General features: G+C 45.4%; 1 protein-coding gene across 4 annotated transcripts in view; it reads left to right on the top strand.

Annotated features, from left to right (window-relative positions):
• The first annotated feature begins 6,128 nt into the window (after positions 1-6,128).
• Positions 6,129-13,556, top strand: part of ACBD7 (acyl-CoA binding domain containing 7) — an 11,947-nt gene continuing 4,519 nt past the window's right edge. The window contains exons 1-2 of one of the 4 annotated variants that reach the window (XM_025213373.1): positions 6,306-6,570; positions 7,990-8,316. In XM_025213373.1, coding sequence (XP_025069158.1) covers positions 7,990-8,316 — 327 coding nt within the window. In that variant the 5' untranslated portion in view covers positions 6,306-6,570. The other 3 variants (XM_006031701.3, XM_025213372.1, XM_025213374.1) reach the window with 3 other exon arrangements.

A 13,556-nucleotide genomic window follows, 5' to 3' on the forward strand; every position in this document is an offset into this window, starting at 1 on the left:
CATTCCGGATCTTCACGCGAATGTGCGTCTTACCCCGGCGGAGGGGGAGGAGCGCTGGCTGCGTACTTTTGCGCGTGCGCCCTGCAGGCCCCGGCTCGGCCGGGGGTGGCGCTGCAGGCTCCTTTCGGGCCGGGCCGCTCCCAGCGTCGGGGGCGCAGCGTGGGCTCGTCTCACACCTGCCCCGCGCCCGGCAGGGCTTGCTCTTCTGGCTGGGTGCGGCCCTGCGCGCCGAGCACCTCCGCGTGCTTTGCCATGCCTGAGCGGGGCGGGGGTCTTCTGCGGGGCTGGGCCCGGCCGGGCTGGCAGTGCCGCGGGCGTCAGGATTGTTTTCAGCAAAAGGCTCCATCTGTGTTTTCTGTCCCAACAGTTTCCCTTGTGCGCACTAATATCTCTCTCCTCCTTTGTCTCTTAGTTTGGGGTTGGGCGAAATAGCCAAGCATGCTGGATTTTTTCATGCAAGAGTCTGCTCATGCTCTTCAGACTAATTTCCAGTCGGCTGTGGCACGTTTCTGCCCCCTGAGGAGCTTCTCAGAAACCCCGGTTGATCTGGGTAGGTGGTGGCCCCGCCCACCCCTCGGCTCCTGGGCTCCTCCTCTGGCTCCTTTGCTGCACTGCGCATGCTGCGAGTCCCCCTCTGCAGTAGCCTGGGAGCCGGCCGCTCTGAGCGTGGACTCCAAGCATGTCGCAGCCTGGCCCCCCACAATCGCTAGGGGCTGCCGGAGGTTCCATGCGCGTGCGGCACGCATGTGGACCTGTACTTGGGAGCAAAGGGTATCTGCAACACCCCAGAGAAGTAACTCAGAAAGGTCTGTCAGTTTCATTTTATAAAGCGCTTTGCAAAACAAGAATCAGGAGAGAAATCAATGCACCACATTTCCAACATGTTTTATTAAAAACCAAAGACATTGCTGATAATAGTGCCATTGCTGCTGAAGCAGCTTATGTGTACCATGCAGTTGTATGTTATCACAGCTACTTGTTGCCTGACTGGGATGAAGCTGACCGACAAAAGTATTTCTAATTCCAACTTGAATAAAAAAATCACTGCAGAAGAACAAAGTCTGGACGTTTTATGTAAAGTGTTTGGATACCTTATTCAATCACATTGCATTTGGGTAATTTTCAATACAGTCGTTTTTTACAGGTATGACCCTTCAAATGAAGGCAAAATTAAATATTACCTATTGGTTGTGTGGTATTTTTCACTGTTCAACAGTGTTAGTTTCCTTGATTAAACAGCTGATGCCCATAAGCAACTGGATTTATACAGTTCTGAATTAAATTAAAAATGGAAACATTGGAAAATGAGAAATTTAGCATCCTTTTGAAATACTAGTGACTAATTTTCAATGGGAAGAAAAGCCACACATTAATATGGGACTTTATCACTAACCAAGAATGTGAGCCGGCACGTGACAAAGGCCTCTTTTTTCCTGAATCTACTTGTATTTTGCACAAAGCTACATGAATGTTTCTCACGTGGCAATCAAAATGTTTGAAAGTCATGCAACTAGCCAGCAGGTATGTATGGAGTAGTGAAAAATCTGAGTGCCAATCTGTAGAAGAAGCTCTGAGACTGCATCTTTGGTTTCATAGTGAACCAGAGCTTAAAGAAGTTGCCTACATTCTTCAGACTGCATTAAATTAAATGAACTGAAGGTGTGAAGAATAGCATCCATTACTTGGGCCATGCCTGTACCACCTGAAGACTGCCTCAGAAGGTGGTGCAATCCAGCCTATTATTCCCATTTCCACACTGCCCTTGTCATGGATGTATCAAAGCCCACTCACACACAAAGGTGGTAATATTGCATCCATTCTTGATTACAATGCAGAAAGCAAAGGGGTGGTTTTCTTTCCTGCAGTGTTCTCTTGCACACCAGCAACAAGAGCATGTCCTTGATGCAAGGCCTTTGAAACACTTATCAGTTCTTAGTTTTCATATTTGGTTTGTATTTGAGGAGCTGATGCACTTTGTTAAAACTTCAGTATAGCAGTACTGAATGGAGGAGCATTGTACAATGAATAAGGGGTCTACTGAATACAAGGAGGCGGCTGGCTGGTTTCACAGGCAGATCCCAGGGCCGGTTACCATTTTCATGGGCTGAGTGCAACAGCCCCACACATGCCTCTGATTTGGAGATTGCACCAAACTGCTGATTAGATTGCTTAATAATGCATCAATTAATGGCTTTCTCAGGCTTAATCAGGATTAAGCCCACAGAAGCCATTAATTGACATGTTATTAAGCAATCTAAGCACTTAAACTCTAAAATTAATTATATTAACTAAACTCTAAAATTAATTATCATAAAGCTGTGCACAGCATAAATTGTAACCAGTACCATCTAAGCACTTAATTAAACTCCAAACTGAAGTATCTTATATAAATAAAGCTATACACAACATGAATTGCAACTAATACAACCATATACACTTTATCAAAGGACATAAAAAGGAGTTTACTGAAACTGATGTTAACCTTGAGACAGACAATTCATGCTATTAAATGCGAGCATGCTGCATCCAATCACAGTTGCTGCAGACATTCTCTGTCTCTGTGGGGTGAACACTTGTCCATACATTGAGATAGCAAGCTCAGCATCTACTGAGTTCATTGGAATGGTGAGGAAGCAACTTGTCAGGATGTACAGATGTGGAAACTGGTCACAGAGTCCCTGAACACAGGCACAGGCACAGGCATCTGGCACTCTTCGACAAAGTTCATGTAAGCAACACTTTCATTGTCATGTTCTTTCCCCCATCCCAGGATTGCTTTCAGTAGGTGAGGATCACAACTCAGAAAAGGCACCTGGTTGGGGTTCAAAATGTGAACAGCACTAAGGAAGGGGGCAGCCAGTTGTCCCTGTGGTACAACTGCAGTTCAGACAGATGGGTCATTCCTGTACTGCTGGTTCAGCTTCACAACTGTTGTCTGGAACAGGTCTCCTCTCCAGTGGTTTTCATGAGGACAGTTTGGCAGTTCTTGCAATACCATGTTTTCAGTCCAGCTTATCAAATCCAGCAGCTTGTTGTGTGTGTGGTGGATCACAGCTGGCTGGCCTTCAAACAAGGCAGGCGGTCCATGAACCTGGTGCCATTGTCAGCCACAAACATCACTTGATATTGAATGTCACCTCACCCTAAGATATCATGAAGTTTAAGCATGCACTCTTTGCTGGGTATGATTTTCAGCTCCTCGTCCACAAACGGTTGATAGTGCTAGATATGCTTGGCGTGGTAATGGACTGTGTTGAACCACGAATCCCATCTTGTGAGCACAGGCTCTGGTGGCAGCGGCACAGTGCCATGTAAGCCCCCAGTTTGACTGGCAACAGACTTGGACAGTGCCTGAAGGCGTTCTTGAAAGGGCACCAGGCTAGCCACATCAGGGAACTGCATGTGCTGTATGTCACTTACTGAGGACAGAATGTGTACGTTGCAGGTGACATGAACAGCATTGGGCAACATTCCTTGGAGCACGTCGGAGAAAGCTTTGCACATGTACATGGCAGTGTCAGACAAGAATGCTGAAATCTTGTTAAAGTCTATGTCATAGCTGACAATTACCGTCACAATCGCTTGAGACACAGTAGAAAAATGGACAGATGTGAGGTGGACCAGCTCAGTTTGAAACAGGCAGGTCCTGGTTTGTTCAGCTCCCCAGTACAAATAAAATAAGCAGCACCTACTTATCTTGAGGGTTGTGTGCTTCATCATCCACAATGGATAAGGAGTCATACTCTGCAAAGGCAGACTTTTTTAACCGTACATGCAAAGCACTCACTGCAGGCAGATAGTCTTTTTGAAGCTTGTTGGTATGTGGAAAGCTGCCAGCATCTGGCACATTTTGATTCAGGTAGTAGCTTAAGTTTGAGCGATCAAGTTTCTCTAGCAGGATGTTCGCCATTGCGAAAACCTCCACAAAGGAAAAATCCCACCTCTTGCCTTGCCAAGCTGCTTTCTGTGGTCATTTTAAAGAGGGAGGACATGGTTTCTTGCTCTGACCTTCAGCCTCTGCAACAGCCTTCTGCTTTATGTATGCCTTGAACTCTTAAGTTTCGATCTACATTGGGTTTCCTCAACACATTCAGAGTTACATTGCCGGTGGCACAGAAGAGTGCCTCCATCTATGCGCAAGATCCCTTTAGGATACAATCTTACATCGTCTAGCGTTGAAACGTATTTGGGTGCCTTGGAGGATTCATCATCCTTGCTTCTCCTCAGGCTGCAGCATGCTGTAACACCTGCGGGTGCTTTAAAACCTGGTTCCCAAATCCTCCCATTTGCCTTTCTGGCTCTGGACTGGCTCCTGGACTGAGCCTATATCACTGGCTCAGCCTCTGATTTGCTCTCTCTCCCTCTTCCCCATGTACTTCAGCACTCCAGGGCTTCCCACCCTTTTCTCTTTCAGCTTTTTTTTTTCTCAGCGAGACTGCCAAAAGTGCTAAGACTGCTTTTTTGTGGAGCCCAACCAAAATTGCAGTTTCTGCAAATATCTAAAAATGAATGATAAATAATAGAAAATTAGGTTTGAAGGGAGTTTAGGAGGTCATCTAGTCCAACCCCCTGTTCAAAGCAGGACCATTCCCAACTACATCATCCCAGCCAAGGTTTTGTCTAGCCAGATCTATAAAAACCTCCAGGGAAGGAGATTTCACAACTTTTCTGTGTAACCTGTTCCAGTGTTGTACTGCTCTTCTAGTGAGGAAGTTTTTCCTAAAGCATGTATACCCTGCGAAGTAATGGCAGAGCTCCAGGACACCCGAACTGTGGATCCCAAGTGGGTCAATTTCTTTGTCAGTTGCAGCTCTTCCAAAGACAGTAGGCTGTGTTAGCTGTGCTTGTGACCAATGCTCCTTTAAGAAGAGTGTTCTCCATAATAAAAACTATCTGGATAGACCAGAGATATAGGATGAGATCTAAAACTGATACTTTTGTCACACTCTGAATTCAAGACAGCTGCAGGAAATTGTGCTGCAGACAGCAGCAACAAAACCCAAAAAATATGCCTTTACGAAGAGCTATCATCAGAAATCTTAGTAGGGAACATTCTGTTGCACTGGTCCCTACTTTAGCAAATGAAAAGGTGGGGAACCATATCAGTTCCACCCACACACAGCCCCAAACCCTCTCTAACCTTTACCCTCATCCTAGCTTGGGATGCTCCAGCACTCCCTAATCTTAGCCCAAGCAGCAGACCTCTACCAGTCTGAACATAAAAATGAGACTGGAGACTTGCTGAAACTGTTAGTGTGAATTACCAGTAATGAGAAAATTATGCCATTAGAAGGGAGGGAAGTTGTGAGGGCAGCCACTAATCTTTACTGTTTATAGAATCAAGGACTGAGTGAATGTATGGAAGGGATTTCACAATGAGCACTATTCATCATATTTATTAAAAGAGACAAGGATCATGCGGAAAAATATAGGTGCAGTCATGTAATTAAAGGTTATATCTTAATGCATAAGGGAACAAAATTAAGTTTTCAGAGGCAAATTAAAGTCTGGCATTTCCTAACTTTTGAGTGCCTGACTTTGCCACTTTAACGTCTTTCAGATATAGGATTTTGTATGTAATGCATATTTTGAGTAGGTATATCAGGTAAAATGGCCTTTGAAGATGCTCCCTGCCCTGGGAAACTCATTCTAAGGTCAGATAGACAAGTGGACGCAAGTTAGGGAAGGTTTATAGATAGGTTTTAATACAGATCAGATTTAGATAAATGTTTTTTTCATAAAAATAATCTGTTGAATGTTGTAATGCCCTTTTCCAATGGCCAGCATTCATCCCTCAAGAGTACAGAGCAATGGGCCAATGTGTATATGCAATTATTCTTCTGATGAGGAATTAAAGAAAGAAATAGATTTTGAGTTCTGTCCACAAGGGGTCATAAAACCAGGGGGGGAAACTATTTGCTATTATCCTTGCTAGTCATCAACATGGTGGCTGCAGTACACCTTTTGAGAGCGCCAGAAAGGATGAGTTAGTAAATACCAGCTGCTTTCTGCATCCAGCTTCTGCTACTAACAAGCTTCCTTGGCCTTGCTGCTTCCCCAGTCTCAGTCGGCGCAGTGTGCAGACCAGCCCTTAGAGATGATGTCATTTTATTCTTGGTCCAATGAGGAAAGCGAAGTGCAGGCTCTTTTGTGTGGCCTGGGATTATAACTGGGGCTGCGGACAGCATTGAGGGGATTGAGCATACAAGTGCTGTATCTCAGCTCAGAGAGAAGTGTTTGCTGTTGCTGCTGCTGCTGTCGCTGCCAGTCATCAGAATGACTCTCCAAGTAAGAGTTCCTGCTTCTCAGGGAAGTGAGGATGGAGATACACTGAAGTGACCATGGGCAGTGCCTTGCTGCGACAGTGCAAGTCTTGGCAGAACAAAGACTACTATTTCAAATTGTGGTTGCCTGGCAGCACAGCCAGTTACTTTTTTAAGTCAAGGTGCTTAAATGGTGTGTGATGTATGCAGGGGAGTTAAAGTTTCCTGTTTTGCATTCGTTATTCATTGGTTTATGCAATTTCGGGATGGATAGGAGCACGCTTGCTTGAAGGGTGAGGTTTATTTGGTATGTGCATTAGTTTGCTTTGTGAGTTGCCTGTATTTGCTTTGAATGATGCACTTTTATATACTGTGTAAGTATATTTGAGAATGCCATTTCTTTTTAGGAGTTGCTTAATTATGATATATTTAGAATTATGCAAAGAGACAATTTTCCAAACTTCTAAGTTATTGGGATGTGCAGTTTTGGACCTAAGATTTTTTTTTTGAGGGAATAGCTAGTAGTGCATCATTATTTAGATGCGTGCATTCTTCTTGGGGTGGGGGTAGTATTTGGAAGGGTACATGTTGGTCATTGGCAAAATTCAACTGTCTCCTCTCCCAGTGCTGGATCTGAGGTGTTTTTATGAAGCCAGCCCCTGCTGCTGGTTTTCAGCCTCCTGTCTTTGCAGTCATATGCATGCACTTTCCTTTTTTGCCCATATCCTGAGACTCAGCCAATTTTCTTCTGTTAAGTCCCTTGTCCTCTCTCCAAGACTTGCAAGCTCTTTCATCTCTAGGGTTACCATAGTTCCAGCTCCAAAGACGAGGACACCTGTCGCGCGGGGGGTATATGATTGTGGGGCGGGCAGTGATATGTCGATGCCCTGCCCCTGCCTATGCCATTTGCACTCACTCCCAAGTCACAGCCCCCTCCAGCCCTACTGCTGCCCCTCACTCCTGACCTGCAGTACCCTAGAAACAACTGGGCCATGCTGGTGCCCATCACTTCTGACTCACCTTCCCCTGGCACTTCCAGCGTCCCGCACTCCTGACCCAAAGCCCCCCACCCCCCCGGTGCCCCTCACTCCCAAGCCACAGTCCCCCCAGTCCTGCTGGTGCCCCTCACTCCTGACCTGCAGCCCCCTTTCCCCCAACAGCCCTGCAGCGTCTTCCAGCTGCCCTGCCCCTGTGAACAAGGGCACCAGCTCCAGTGCCACCAGAGCCGTGCAGCTCCCTATTGCCCCCAAAAGCCCTGACCCCTAACCCAACTGAAGGAGTAGGTGACTCCTCCGCTCTGCCGCAGCCCCAGCACCCAGACAGCTTCCCCCTGTGCCAGCAGGCACCCACCCCGCTCACACACCCATCCCCTCCACACACACACACACACACACACACACACACATGCATGCATGTGCCCCCCACTCCCCCCAGTCCCTCAGACAGTTCCCAAGCCTTGGCCCCCCCACAAATGTACCTGCATGCAGCTGCTGGAGCTGCTCCCACCACCCTGCCTGGCTGCATGCCAGCCATGTGCATGTATGTATGCATGTGTGTGTGTGGACATCCATGTGGTGCTCCCTGCCTACAGTTGCCCTCCCCCAACTGCCCCCAGCCCCAAGCAGCTCCTTGCTAGGGGAAGCCAGGAAGTGCCGGGAAAAAACTCTGAAGCTGAGCTGGCAAAAATCCTGGACATTTGATTATATTTTTTTTTTAAAACACCCAGATGGAGAGCAGAGGATCCAAAAAGAGGACATGTCCAGGAAAACTGGGATGTATGGAAACCCTATTCATCCCAGTCCTGTTCTCAGCTGGGTTGGTGCCAGCGTGGTGCCCAGCAGAGGTATTAGCGATGGCTCTGGGTGAGGTCACGGCAGTAACAACCTGCCCCAGATGCTGGGAGTGCATTGTCAGAGAGTGGAGGTTCTGTCCGGGCGAAATGTTAACATCCAAGTACCTGACTGCAAAAGAGCTGGTGTGCAGTGATGTAATACAGAAGAGGTTTGTGCATGTCACTGCACTTGAGAAAACTAGGAACTTCTTTCAACACAAGGTGAACAGCCAAAGCCCAAACCTAGTTCTGACACTTTTAAAGCCAGGATTTATCACTACTCAGCAGTAATTGCCCTTGAGCAACTGGAGCTGGTTGTGTAGCTTCCCTCACAATGAATGGGTAAGGTATCTCCCCCTTACCACACATGTACAATTACTTGGGAGTACAATTTAGCTTACCTCATGGTAATTTGCTGTACCTGTAAATGACTAAATGCAGCACTGTTCTAACAGGAGAATGAAGAATAAAGGTTAGGGGGAAAAAGTAAGAAAAGGAGTAAAAGCCCCAAACCTTTCAAGAAAACAAAAATCTGTTATCAAATATGGAACTGTTACAAAATACTTTCTCCCAATGTGGTTTTACATATAGCAGTATCTTTTAAGCAATATAACATTAAAATTATTATGGATAATAATTCATACCCTCTTTTTTTCTCACAAATCTCTCTTCTATGAACATGTAGGAAAGATGAAAGATGAAACAGAACTATCAGTTCAAGAAAAAAAAAGTTTAGACCATACTTGAGTTTGTGTTCTCCTCATATTTCATATCGGGAGATTATCAAACATATCACTTCCAGGTAAAGAAAGAAGTCAAGTTATTCATTATATAATTGTGCCAGACTTGAGGTAAGGGTTTTGTTTGTTTTAGCACTAAGAATGAGGATCTGTGGAGTCCAAACGGCCTTCATTTTAATGTAGCAATTTATTCCAAAGGCAGATGATCTTGCCATCTGCACTGTAAGAGTCTTTGAAGTTCTGCCACCAAGGCCATAACATTGCATTGCCTAAAAGCTAGTTCAGCTGTTTCGGTTGTACTATTCTCTGCATTAATTATTTATGCTATTCATCATTTGATTCAGTATTCTAAGAGAAATTAAATATTCTCTGGCCTTTACCTGCTGTAAATAATGTGAAGTGGCAGGGCCATGGTCAAAATGAAAGACATAGGGCTAACTTTATGCCTGACAAAAGTTCACTAGACATGAATTTGTTCTTTTGTGTAGAGTGGTAAATCTGCTTATCATATACAAGATTTTAAAAATCTTAGGTGCTGGAAACCAGAATTGTCTTGATCCCTTCATGTTCATATTTTGTACCAATTATTATTACCCATTTAATATCTGCTTCCACAATATCAGTCTGTTAATTTGTTTGTTTTATTTTTCTATGGGCAAGTGAGAGGTACCTTAGCATGTATGGAGGTGAAATAATCTCTAACATCCTATGTGGATGTAACAGATACTTAAGCTGTTTGTCCTGATGTAATACACTGAAATATTTTAGCACCATCATGGGCATAAGATACATTAATTTAAGACTTCCCTTGATGATAGAGAGACAAACTACCATAGGTTAATTTGTGCTTACTGTCAGGTAAAGCCATGGAGCAAATTTCTGCCCCTGTATATCTTTCAGTTATTTGTTCACATGCTCATGCTCCCATTTTTCATTATGCTGAGAAAATTGTGTTTTTGTCCATCGTTCCAAATCACACCCTCAAATAATAACTCTCTTTACTTGCGGCCCACAGAATTCTGATGCCTTTATACATATATTTAAAACTCTTTATTGGGATTTTGGGGTATGGTGCCCGGGTGGTTAAGGCATCTTGCTACTGCTTCAGAAGGATGAGGTTCAGGCTTGCTGTGGGCTCATGCTGAAGGCCACTCGCAGTTGGCCTAGCTGTAAATGAGTACCTGGTTGTTCGGGCTGAGCAGTCAAAGGCAAATGGATGCAATGCCAATGTGTATGGTGTTGGCTATATAAATCGGCACTTGATCATGCTGACCCTATGGATCACTAGGCTCAGGATGGACTCTTGACCTTTTTGATTTGGGGTTTTTATAAAAGTTAAATCCAGAAATTAGATCTAAGTACCTGGGGTTACAGGTTTTTTTACCTAAAGTAAACCACTGAGTCAAAGGACGTAAATCATCTCTGTGGTAACCCTACCAAAACGCATACTTTATCCAGTGAATACACTGCAGTGTTACAAACAAACTAGTGGCAACGGATGCCTAACCAGTCATTAATATTGTCCATGGGACAGAAAGAAAGCTACATCATTATATAAACTACAGTTGTTCAGTGGGCTTATAAAGAATAGAAATCATTTTGTGGTTTGAACCATGACAGTTATTACCTAAATCTGCTACTATGTGCCTGGTTCTGCAATGCTTTGGAAACCAGCACTGGTTTGTTATATTAGGACTAAGCTTCTTATTTAACTGGAGGATTATTTGTTATTAACATTCTGCACTATAGAGATGTCTTTTCATTTCTAATACCCTCCGGAGAAATCTCCTTAACTGTGTTTTTACAAATATCTGTGCCTTGTGCTATAGAGGAAGTAAACCTATATGATCATAATGGTCTCTTCTGGTTAAACTCTATGAACTGCAGTTTAATGAGATGCTCATCCTTAGTAATAGGACCACATTTCCACTTTTTATGTGGTTCCCTATCTTTACATCAGGATAACATGTTTTTCTGTCCCTAGTATTGTCTCTTTAAGGATCAGCCATCCCCCTAACTCTTTTTTTCCTCTTGATTACCATGGGATCCTACCCACCAGTTACCTGAGTTTGCTTTTCTGAAGTATAGTATCAATATTCTGCTGCTCTCCTTCTTTCATTCCTTCCTTCTAATAAGCAGTAAATCTAAGAGAGGGGGAACTCCAATGGATGCTATTCCCAAAATCACTGGGACTCAGGGCTATCCTAGGCAGCAAGGTTAGATGAGTCAGTCTCCTTGTTGTACCTACTAAGGCTTAGCCACTGTGGACATCTTGGGTGCTTGTACATGTGATACCATTATTGTGTACATGTGACGAAAATGTCATTTTGTGCGACTTAATGGCATCACACTGTACACATGCAAGAGTTTGGGGGTTTTAAATTAGTTTGTCATTGCAAACTAAACTACATCCTGATGCAAATTGCAGCTGTCAGCTCACCCCTCGGCCATGGGAGAGGTGGGCAGGCTCCACAGAAAAAAAGGATCAGGCCCCTCACCACTTCTGCCTTCAGCAGGCTCCTGTGGCTGACAGGACACCTGGGGCTGCCCAGAAATGGGCTGGCTTGCCCTGGGACAGTGCAGGAAGATGGCAGGAGGGCGGCTGGGTTTGCTGGTGGCTGGAGAAGGCAGCAGGATGGTACGCAGGGCACTGGAAGCCCGAGTGGGCTGCTAGGTGGCCGGGTGCTGCCTAAGCTCAGAAGTACCTGATCCAACAGTTTCCCCAAGCTCACCCGGACTTCGCCCCTTGCACCATCTCCACCACCAGCCTACCCAGCCGCCCTCCTTTCGCCTTCCCGCACTGCCCCAGGGGCAAGCTGGGTATGTTGGTGGCTGGAGAAGGCGACAGGGATCGTGCACGGGGAGCTGGAAGCTTGGGCAGGCTCGGGCAAGCTTTGGATTGGGCGCCTCCAAGGTGGGGCAGCACCCAGCCAGCTAGCAGCCCGGGCAGCCCTGTGCACTTTCCTTACTGCCTTCTCCGTCCGCCAACACTCAGCTGCCCTCCTGCCACCTTCCTGTGCTGCCCCAGGTGGAAGCCAGCCCATTCCCAAGTGGCCCCAGGCATCCTGTTGGCTGCAGGAGCCTGCTGAAGGTAGAAGCAATGAGGAACCTGACACTTTTTTTTTTTTTTTTTTTGGCGGAGCTTGTCCACCTCTCCAGTGGCTGGGGCGGTGACTGAGTGGCCCTATAGCTGCGTGGGGCCACAGTCCTTCCCTCCACAGGGCAGAGCTGGATTGGGCTGGGTGTTGCCTCTGAGATGGGGCAGCCCCAGGGGGCAGTGCCACTGTGGAGGGAAGGACCAGGGCCTCCCGTAGCTCGGGGGCTACTCAGCCCGCAGGCAGCTTGCCCCTGCAGCTGTGGGCAGGCTCCAGCTCTGACAAAAAAATAAAGAAAAGGATCGGGCCTCTCACTATAACGTGACAGAAAAAATTGAAATGGTAGGCATATTCTATACCCCGTTTCAATTTAGGGGGCATAGAATAACACCCTGAGGACTAAATCCCTGTCACATGTACAAGCATCCCTCATTGCTTGAAATAGCACTGCAAGATGGCAACAAAACAAAGCCCAAAGTGCCTCTACTCACAGGCACTCACACAAAGCAACCAAGATTCTCCTTTTTCTTCCAAGCAGCAGTCCCACTCAAATTCTCCTATTTGCTGGCTCTTGGTCTTGCTCATTCCTGATGTCACTGGGACTTTGCAGTCAGTTGCAACAAGGATGACTGGTAATGGATGGTGACCGACTCAGGCATCAATTCACAAAAGGAAAAATCTTAGGCACCTTATACAGAGTTCCCTTTCACAGCTCTAACAAGTTACAAATTGCAATGGACACAAGGCTCCTAGAAGTTCATATAGAATGTGAGTTTATTCTCACAGGAAAAAGCACCTGCACCCAGATATATAGGCACTAAACATGAGACCAGGTCTCCTCACTGGAAGTTGATTACAAGGACCAACCTATACCATTCCAATCAAGAGGACTCAACAGTCATTGTGTTTTTTAACAGCTGGGTGAAAGGGCGCACTGATCATTGTTGCCCCTTTGGAGAATTCCTATATCCTGGCTAGCTCAGCCAACGAATAGATTGTAGGAACACGTGAAAATGAAATTTTAGTAAAGTAGTGGAGTCATTCTTTTGTATTCAGTACTTTTACCAATGCAGCAGATGGCATTGGTAAGAGGAGTGTACTTGTGTAGAATGCTCTTTTTGTAATTTGGCATTTCCAGCTACTTTGTGTGCCTTTCAAGTTGTGTCACATATGGGAAGTGAGCAGTGCAGAAATGCCTTTAAAGTCAGTTCTGCACTGCTCCCAAACTGGAAGCAGTGTTGTCATGTTCATGTGGCATTGTGGGTGAATTAACTGATTCTTCCTCTTGCTGCTACCTTGTTTCTGGCTCAGGAAGTTGTGTGCATGGAGTACATCAAGTGTTTCAGCATGACACTGCCTGGCTTGAAAGTAAGTATGTACAGTCAGGCCCTAAAATTGGAAAGTTCTTTAAGAGGTATCCTCCACTGGACTTCATCAGATTTAATTAGAACATGACCAAGAATAACACTGTTTTTGGACTTCTGGTTCTGCTTGTGGAAATATGGAACAAGTGCTCACAGTACTCTCTGGAAAAAAAATAACTACTTCAATAGGATAATGCAGGTCATGCACTAAGTTTAAGAAAACAAGGCATCTCCATAGTATATCACAGTGTTTAATAAATGCC

This window comes from Alligator sinensis, unplaced genomic scaffold (assembly GCF_000455745.1).
Source record: "Alligator sinensis unplaced genomic scaffold, ASM45574v1 scaffold114_1, whole genome shotgun sequence".
NCBI classification, from domain to species: Eukaryota; Metazoa; Chordata; order Crocodylia; family Alligatoridae; genus Alligator; species Alligator sinensis.